The sequence below is a fragment of the Fulmarus glacialis genome, unplaced genomic scaffold, assembly GCF_000690835.1.
Source record: "Fulmarus glacialis isolate BGI_N327 unplaced genomic scaffold, ASM69083v1 scaffold1921, whole genome shotgun sequence".
Lineage (NCBI taxonomy): Eukaryota > Metazoa > Chordata > Aves > Procellariiformes > Procellariidae > Fulmarus > Fulmarus glacialis.
Window position 1 is genome coordinate 33,353 of NW_009193185.1, and position 10,282 is coordinate 43,634.

At 39.6% G+C, this 10,282-nt stretch overlaps 1 protein-coding gene across 2 annotated transcripts in view; it reads right to left on the minus strand.

Annotated features, from left to right (window-relative positions):
* The window catches only part of CAPRIN2 (caprin family member 2), a 34,726-nt gene extending 25,403 nt beyond the window's left edge, over positions 1-9,323 (minus strand). For both annotated transcript variants that reach the window (XM_009587337.1, XM_009587336.1), the window contains exons 1-4: positions 9,063-9,323; positions 6,998-7,060; positions 3,235-3,321; positions 475-713 (exon numbers count right to left, since the gene is read on the minus strand). In XM_009587337.1, coding sequence (XP_009585632.1) covers positions 475-713; positions 3,235-3,321; positions 6,998-7,060; positions 9,063-9,311 — 638 coding nt within the window. In that variant the 5' untranslated portion in view covers positions 9,312-9,323. The remainder of the gene's footprint in view (positions 1-474; positions 714-3,234; positions 3,322-6,997; positions 7,061-9,062) is intronic.
* Between the last annotated feature and the right edge of the window lie 959 nt (positions 9,324-10,282).

Sequence of the window (10,282 nt, forward strand, 5' to 3'; positions counted from 1 at the left end):
ATTTTTAAAACTACTTTGAAGCTAATAGCAAGAGAGCCTCAGGACTACCACCTCACATTCCTTTGGAATAAAGAAGCACATCTGGATCATCATGTGAATGGCACATAGAACAGTTCTCCTGTGTTAACACACTTTTTTCATTTCATGAACAGTGAGACCTCAGGGAAGCAGCATGCCACCAGCCTCCCTGCTTACGATGGTGTTGGACTATCTCCCTTCAACCCCACAGGGAGACATAAGATGGTAAGGCTTGTGTGTAACTTGCACAACTGAGGCTGTAATTACTGCAGCTTTCCTTTAATGCTCAGAGTGAGGTAGTCTGCTACATTCCTAGTCTCAGACTAAAGCAAGTGTACTGAACAGAATTTTAATTAGTGTCCAAAAACATCATATTTCAAGACATGGCAGTGTCAAACAGAGGACATTTACTGTAATGAATGAAGCATACTAATTAGACAAAAATCTTGAACTTACCTCAAGTTCTCATTTCTTTCTGGACATGTCAGTTTCGCAAATCTTATGAGGTAGTCTAGTTCTTTAGAAGGCAAGTATATTGCACCATTCACACCACCTTTGAAATCTTTCTGAACATGCTCTTGAGTGAAGTTCTGCAGCACATACTGGACTTGAAGTATTGTACGCAGTTTTTTCTTCTCTGCTTCAAGCTTCAATAGACTCTCTCTTCGCTGAGCCTTCCTCTGTGCTTTCAGTAGCTATTTCAATATACAAATTCAATAGTTAAACACAGTGGTTTAGTAACAGGATTCTAGGATAAAACACATCGAGTTCTAGTATTGATTATCCCACATTGATCAAAATAACTATTAATTTCGGTTAGATAACAGAAGCTCCTAATTCTCCCTTCAGATATCCAAGATCTTTCAAGCTCCTCCTCTCAAAGAGCTCCCCGTTTATCTACTAATTCTCTACACATCTAGCTTTTAGTCAAACTGGATACTTGTGATATGCCTTTATGATATTCAGATCCTGATTATGCCTACTAGTTGCTTTATTATAACAGCTTTCACAACTGAATATAAAGAGTTAATAGAATTGATACCAATACACAAATCCAAGCCTAGCTGACCTTTAACATTTATCACATGAAGTTAGTGGTGCAGAAGTTGTCTCAAATTTCTCCTAGTGAGACAACTGCCTCTTCATTTTTGAATATTCCAATTTAAATGATGCAGCAGAATCCTACAGTTACTCTTATTTCTGATGGCAGAAGACTGAAGCACTCATTAAATAACCAACAACACAAGTCACAGAACATACACAGCCCTTATGCATTTAAGGAGAAATTTCTCATCATGTACTAACAGAATTATGCAGCAAAATCTATCCAAGTAACTGCAGAATTTTAAATGCCTCAGTATGGGGTATCTTAAGTTTCTTTGCAAGATCTATGAAGATTTAGTTTTCTAGGATGCACTGTAAAGAATATAAGGATGTTTTTGCCAGAATGGCCCCTAGTGTTCCAGTAATGGGTATTGGCTGTAGAATCCATACTAGTAGAAGTAGAGCCAAGTTAAAAACAAAGTGGGTTAGCCTTTAAATATATGCAGTTCAAGAACAAACATGAACCGGTAGAAGTTAACACTGGATTACTAAAAACACCTACAGAAAGATACACTGGGTCACAATCCTTCATTTCTGGTATTTCACAGGTAGCTACACAGAGGAAAGCAATAGGAAGTAATCCAAGTTTTGACATTCAGCAGAGGAGTTTTTATGTTCAACATACAACTGAGGGAACCCAAAGCAGCCACGCTACTGAAAAGGCTCTTAAATCTCTGCTCACATAGTGCTTTGAGAGATTCACTGCACTAGCTGGAATTACTACATATACAAGAAAAGCCTCTCTAGCAAAATTGTTTGTGTCTCAGTCAATACCAAGACAAGCCATTTTACCAGTCCTTCAGCATTCTGCAAGAGGCAGAGAAATAATGCCAGAGCAGTGACTAATCATGTTTAGCATTCCCAGCACTACCTTGGATCAGATCTTTTCATAAGGATAGTACTTGCTTGAGCCAAGAGACCAGTTTCTGCAAAGATAAAACACTTGCTTACATAAAAATAATGTATGTAGTGCTTTACACCCTGAATAAAGACCTAAATAAAGCACTAAATCTGTGACTTGCCATAATTAGAGACAACTACAGCAGAATAAGTGGCAAACTCCACAAGCTTCAGTAAAATTTTACTGAGAGCTGTACTTCTCACTGAAATCAGTGATTTAACCCCAGTACTTTCCCCCACTGGAAACATCAAAATGTTCAGTTTGGAAGGGATCTTGGGAGGTCATCTAGCCCAGCCTCCAGAACAAAGGCTACACTGAATCAAGACCAGATTACTTAGATTTTTGTGCACTCAGGTCTTGAAAAGATCCAAGGACAGATTTTACTACTTCTCTAGGCAGGCCGCTCTAGTGCTCAATTATCCTCAGAGTGACCGTTTTCCTCCTATCTAGTTGGAACTTACTATTTCAATTTATGATCATCCCTTCTCCTACCACATCTCTCAACAAAAAGCATGGCTCCATCCTTTCAGTAATATCTTTGGTATTTGAGGCTAATACTGCATCTCCTGCCAAGCTTTCACTTCACTAGGCCCAACAAGCCTAATTCATCGAGGGTCTCCGCACAGGTCTCATGCTCCAGCCCGCAGCTGTTCAGAGGCCCACCACTGGACTCACTGAAGTTTATCTATAGCCCTTCTGAACCAAGTGACCAGAAATAAACACAACCAGTTAACAAGTACCAAATGATCAGTTCTCCTTAATCTACTGGTCCTCAGTCTAAGTCTAGCCTTCACTGCTCCTGCTGCCCACAAGGACCTGCATGTCCTTTCCAGTAGAGCTGCTCCCTCATAAGTCTGCACCTATGCAGGGGATGAGTCCACCTCAGGCACAAGCTACCAGCAAGATGATTAACGTTTCAAACCTAAGTAAACTGTAATCATCTCCAACACGGCTGAGTTCCAATGACTCAATTTACTTAAGCAAAAGTTCTTACAGGGGTATACAGTGAATAATTATATTGCGGAGGTCAATGGTACACAAAATTGTCAACATTTACTCTGCTCTACTCACTACTCCAGACAGTTTAAGCACAGTGTTCCCCCAAGCTCCAAGATAGAAACTTCCTAGTATTCTGCATATTGCCATATGAGTGTAACCATTAGAAAAGTAGCACAAACTTTGCAGTTACCTCCTGACAATATAGGGAAGACATCTTGGCTAAGTCCTGAAAAAGTCTTCTGAAGCTCCTTGGCAAATTCTAAGTTGTGTACTACTTCATCATATTTCTCTACTGCCTCCTACAAAGGAATAGATAAAAATGTATTTTTCATGCTTAAAACTGCTAGTTGCACCTAAATCCCCTTGTACTTAACTTCTCATTGAGAACTAGTCATTTAGTGTGTACTTCTCTGAAATTGTAACTTTTTTAAAGATACTATGTCTGTAACTGGTACTTTAACTTTACTCATGAATATCATTTACCCATGACTGTCTGAGATGCAGTACAAAGCCAGCTCACACCACCACAAAGATATCCTACAAGTTTGTATTAGACTCTCCAGGCAACATCTTGTGTAATACTTGGTATGTTCATGTTGAAACAGGAAAGCCTGGATACCAGTTATTTCATTTTCCCTTTTGTTCCCATAGGTCTTAGCAATCAGAGGTAAACAGCTACTTGAAATCAGATACTGATGTGAAAGCCTGGAAGGAATACAGGAGACAGGCAAGTTCAACACAGACCTTTTACCCTGATGCTTAGCTGAATGCCTTTACAGATAATTCATACAAACCTCAGAAAGAAAACAATATAGAAGGCAAGTCATACTTTCAGAAAAAAGTCTTTCAAACTTAGTTTCCATAAGCAAAGCAATGTTCCTGTCTTCACTAATGGCTTTAACCAATATTTTACTAACCAGTCTTCAAAAAGACTAAAGTAGATTATTAATTGCATCTTGATATAGCCTATTTTTTATGAGTTCTTCCCCACTAAGGAATCAGTTCATTTTTACAAGTCTCCTTGACAGCTCTGAAGATAGCAAAATGCTGTAGTTCAGACATGCTGCCCATATCCTCATACCCATAAGGCATGCCTGGGAAGTAACAAGTTAAGTTTAATTTCAGTTGTTCACATGTGCTTTTGGTTTATGCTCATATGTCAGAAGTTTTTCTAGAATGGGCCCATCAGTCTAATATAAAGCTCTTTTAAAGTGGTGTTTCATCAGTGCAGTGACAAAAGCTTAATCTACTGTCCCAATAAGATTTGGGACGTGTAAATTCTGTATGTTTTCCAGTTGCATATTCATTTGTTCAATCAGTTCTATTGTTCAGTTACTTGTATTCACTTATTTGTAGTATACTAGATATTAGTAGGCCTAAATGCCATCACAATGAAGTGCATGAGGTACCGTAAAGCACTCATCTAGTAGTTTAAGTTGTCCTCACACAATTTATCAAGCAACTTTTAAGAACTAATTAGCAAGTTCACTTAGCACTTGGGAAGATGACTTCTAAGACCCTAATGACCACATTTGACATTTGAGGAAGACTCCCAATGTAACACCAATAATTTACTAGACAGATTGCAGTAACCGTGCTTTTAACCATGCAAATCCCAGAGTAAAACTCCCTACCTGAAAACATCTAGAACAGTAACACCGCTTTGATGACAATGTATAACTCAGCCTGCAGGAAAGCAATAGCTTTCTTTTGTTACACCTGTTATTAACACTCATTAACAGCATGCTGGAGTAACAGTACTGAGGAAAGTCTGCTCAGCTTGCAAAACAGCACAACATTGCCAGTGAGAGCATTTAACTTGCTGGAAGCTCCTCATTTTTGAAACAAATGTTTCCTAAAGTAAGGCTAGCACACATAGTAGCCCTGGCATGCACACACCATAAGTAATTACAGTTTAATCCACATTGCTTGCAAAACAAGTTCATCACCAGATGTGCGCTTCTTCCTCTGTGAGAGAAACAACGAAAAATATAGATGACATCAAGTTACATTAGAGCTCCACTGTATTATAGGCAGTTAGGTTTCTTTAGGCAAGTGTCCGAACTATTAAGCTCTACTCTAGCTTCAGTCACCAGGTCCCAGTATTTGTATACACATTGGGAATTCGCATCTGAAAGGTAAAAATGCAGTATTTCTGTATCTTAACCACTGAAACAGGGGTCTTGACTAGACTGTTGGTTAAATACTGAGTTGATATGTGCTTCTGCAATAGTCATCTGAACAGTTTGACTACCACTGGTCAGTTCACTAGCAAGAACTGAATCCAATTCCCCATTTTAGAAGCCTCAGATATCCCAGAAACTGGGATACTTGAAAAGTTAAGCTCAACTGGGAATACTGAAAACCAGTAACCAAGTTAATTGCCTATACATTTTCGAAAGTTAGTGCTGCTGGATGCATTTGCAAGAAAAACATCTACAGAATCCTCCACCTCTTTAGTTCCCCACGTTTTAATTTCACTTTCACCTAACAGCTTTCCACAGTCCAGGGTACATACCAAAAATAAATAACCAAATTCAGAAGCAGCTTTAAAACATGTTCAAGACTAATCAAACTTACACAGAATACTGTTCAATAGTCTCACTGTTAGTGACAGAAGAAAACAGACTGTATTTAACACCTATGATCTAAATGCAAAAGGCTCTTACCCACCTGATTTCAGATTGAGTTTAGAAGAACTAAAAGGTCATCATCCTACTTCAAACCATCAGATTTAATTCGTTTACTTCTGCACTTGAATGGCAAAAGACTACATCAGTTTTTGTAGTTAAGTGCTAAATGATCATTCACTCCAATAGGTCTACTCTACTTTTAAGTAGCAAGTTATCATTTCCCCTCTTATCCCATTTATGTCCAGTTCTCATTTACAAATGACTCGGAGTAAGGAAACTGTATTTGTGTTCTCATACTGCTGCACTGTGATAAAGCTAACAGGCAATGAAGTATTTTTCCAACTGATTCATTAGCAGGATCAGCACTACCACTGAAGTGTCAGTGCCCTTTATCACACAATTGTTCTTTAGCATGTGTGAGAAATACATTTTAAAAATGTGACTCCTAGATGACTAGAGCAATAAACCCTTTGGATTATGTGACACTGCTACTCAGACATGCTTAAGAAGCAATAGCTTTCAACGTTAGGGAAACCTGGTTTCAGTTCTAGAATCCATTCTAGTCCAAGACAGAAAAAAGCCAGAACCATTGTTTTAACATCAGGCAAGTTTAAGCTAGCTCCACAAAGTGGATCACATTTGCCAAGTAGTGATCTTGCATCCAGGCATTCCAAACTCCAGCAACCTTAGGTACAAAACAGACTCATTGTTCTAACAGCATTTGAGAGCGCTGGTGACTCCCAGCACTGGAAGGACAGGAGAGTATTCCCAACTAAGTCACTAACTCATAGCTAGATTCTTCTATGAGGGAAGCCTTTAGATCCCACGCAAGTTAAACCAGTGTCTTCTCTGGTACCAACAGGGGCCATTTGTCAGTTACACTTTAACAGCTACTTGTAACCAACAGCACTAGGCAGCCAACAGGCAATTTCAAGCAACACCTGTTAATGAAGAAGTCATGAGGATTAATTAGCTACCCCAGAAGTCTTGAGGTTTGTGTTCAAACACTGCAATGCGTTGTAGATAAGCTGCATACAGACACCTCATCAAGAAATAAAGGTGCAGGAGCACTGAAGCTGAAAGTCTAGATAGCAAAGATAAACAAGGACCTTTCATTACTTCAGTACACAACATGAAGGTTAAAGTAGGAGACAAAGCCTGTGAGCTCACCATTCAGCTTAATTACCAATAATTTGTCTATTTGGTTTTGTGAAAAAATACTAATGCAAGCCTGCAGGCATTACTTCTGTAAAACTACACCACCACCTCCTTCAGCAACCTATCCCTTCTGACATGTTTGAAGATTTTTGAGGCCACCCACTCCTGCATAAAGCAAACTTACCAACTGGTCTTGATTGAGGGCTTCTCCCTTCTTCAGGCGATCTTTGTAGTCTTCTAGTTTGAGCTGTAGGAAAATCCAAAGTAATTTTTTTATATTGATTTCTGTCTAATGTGGAGTATGGGGTATGAGTGAAGTTGCATATTCTTTCCGTATTTTAAGTTACCAGGATACTGCAACAGAATAGGAATTTTACTACTACTCATTTTCAGGAGAAAGGAACATAGAAAGTTTTGCTACGCCTTTGATTTGGCAATCTCAAGTCTCCAGGACTGCCTACTTCCCTTCCTTATCTTTGATCTTTCATTTCTTACTTGCTACCTTTGTTTCATTTAACAAATACTAATGCATTGACCCTAGATCTTTAAGGGGCTCCAAACACATCCAGTGTCCTCATTTTAAATTAGCCTTTTTTAACTAAGTTCCAGCATTGACTTGGAAAAGCTATCTTATCCTTGAATAATCCTACTTAATTTTCCAGAGCATGTCTTTCAAAATCTGGCTTCAGTTATGTTATCAAGATTTTCTAGCACTATTTCCTAAGAAAGTGGACTAATGTCTTTAGGAAAGAAATACTATTTATTTCTAATATACTGAAACAGTCTTTAAAAGCTGATGTAAATTACACAAAACTATTAGGTGTTACAAGCTTCTCTATACACACAGGGAAAAGAAAGTGGAGTTCACTGCCATGAAGTTGAATGCTGTTTCATTTGTGTATCTACCCACATAGGGTTTACTGACACAGTACCTATAGGAGCCTAGGACTAGGAATACTTTCTACTTATTCTAGTAAGTCAAACTTCATTTGCTAGTGAGGCCATATTGTCATTCATGTGAAAGAATCAAAGATACTTGAGAAATTCACAACAGTAAGCTTCCTTAGACAGAATTAGAATACAACACAAAGTTGGTTAGTCACAGAACAAAAAGGTGCTTATCTGACATTATTCAAAATTACAGCATGATGCATGACATGAGACAGCAGTAATACTGCATCTCCTGCAGGTGGATCAAGTCCCCTAGCCACATGGCCAGAAGTCTGATCTATTCCCTCTTCTCACCCCAAGACATAACACAAAGCTTTTCAGGCATTTAGAGAAGCACAACATATTCATACATTTGCTTTACTTGTAAATCCTAACCCAGTACCAAAAGCAACAGCACCATTATTTATCTTAAAGCAAACAGCATGTTCCCAACTAAAAATCATGCACATAGCCTTCAGTCACCTGCCAATCAACTGAAAAGTCTCAGAATGCAAAAGCCTGACCAGCTACAGCCACAATATTTTAGGTGTATCATTATCTCAGTTCTTATTCTTGTTAACGCTATTCTGCCCCCCCCCGCCCCCCCCAAAAAAAAGCAGAGTTCAAAGCAAGAGAGCAGGCTTTAGACACTTTCTGTTTAAAAAGCTTTCTAGTAAATAACTTTTGTCTATACTTAAAATATAGAAGTCAAAGCTTTATGCAAAGTGAAGTGCAATACATATTTAATACAATTTGACATTTCCATGAGTCAGAGGAAACACTGTTCATAATTTCCAATTTTACATACATCTCTACATCCTAATATTAGATGCATGTAATCAATACAAGAAACATGAAGATTTCTGCAAGACTATAAACATCTCCAAGTCAGTTCCAAGTTAGCTCTGAACTGATTCAGTCTATTAAAGAAGCATCCCCAGTTTTGATCAACATTCAATTACTTTTGCTAACTATTGGACATGCACTGTAAAGCCAGCAGCTGAGAACAGGTTTACAGTTAGCTGCATTCCCGATTCCCTGAAACAATAATGTTGTGCTCACACAATGTCAAATGCAAGTATCCCATTTCAGAACAGTAAGAGTAAAGAACACCATTCTTTACTATACAGGGGTTATAAGTGATAAGAAAAAAAACACTAGTAAATCCACGTTTAGGTCCTTTCACAGGTTATTTAAAAAAAAAATCCATGATTACTCTCTATATACACACACAAGCTTATTCCAGCTATTATAAAATAGGCACTGAGTTTCACAATTAGCAATTTAAATATGTGCCATACCAAAGAAAAACAAGTTACCTTCTTTTTCTCAATGTTCCTGATTTTGTGTTTGAGGCAGATAAGGCCGTTATCAATGTAAGTCTCATATGCCTGGGAAGGAGAGGCTGCCGAGTTCAGCGCAGACTGCAGGGGGCTGGAGGGAGGTTGGCTCTCCCCAGACGGGTTCACCTGCTGCTTGGCCGCCTTCATGCTCTTATCCTCCCCCTCCTCTGACCGGCCTGAAGGTGATGATGGGCGATGGAAAGGGGCTTGGGAAAGCTGCACCATTGAAATGGATGGAGCTGCAAAGAAAATCCTTTTATTTAGCTCTCTCACCCACCCCCACCCCCCCTTTTTTTTGTTTTAAGTTACATCTTTTCTCATCACACATTCAGAAAACATAGCCACAAAATTGAGCCTCAGTAAGAATTCATCAAAATCTTTCACTCTTCTCTCTCCCCCTTTCAAAATATCTGTAGCAGGAATTTCAAAACAAGGCAAACTTTGTATTGTTCAAGTCTTCCCACCCATCCAGACACCAGAAATCCTTTACATAGGCAGAATCAGACAGCACAGGAGATGATTCCAGAAACCCAATATAGTGTCCATATAAAACTAGGCGGGTTTCCTGCACACATCACCCACAAGGGAAAAAACTGCAAGCAAGCAATTGCAAATCACGCCGCCAGCCTCACATCCAGGCTGCAGCCTGAATGAAGATTTAGAAGTGGCATGCCTGAAGGTATAGCCCCTCTTCTTCTCACCCCCATTAAATCAGCTTTACCCCGTCATGACCTCTGCAGCAATCAAACCAAGCATTTAAACTAAAAAGATTTCAATTGAAAAAGACAAAAAAAAAATTGCTTAAAATTGTTTAATAAAGCAAGCAGCACACTCAGTCACAACAGCATCATTCTTTGTGAGGGATTGGTCTCTGCCTATACCATCCAAAAGATGTGCTTGTGCCATGGCAAGACACCAGCTTTGATGGGAGGGGCTGGACTTTAACCTTGAACAGAGAATTTCTGTAAGAGATGCTCCGCCACCCTCATCTTCAACTACTTACACCTGCTCCTGGAAAGCAATGACACCACATTTCTGCCTCCCTGCCCGCCAGGGAGGCCTGCAGCACATGACCCCAGCGGGCACCATCCGCCCACGGCGAGGGAGGCGAGGGGCCGAGGAGAAAACCTGCATTCCCCCGGGACGCCCGCTCAGCCCCTGCCGCGGCTCCCGCCAGCGGGCAGGGAGGTGCCTCC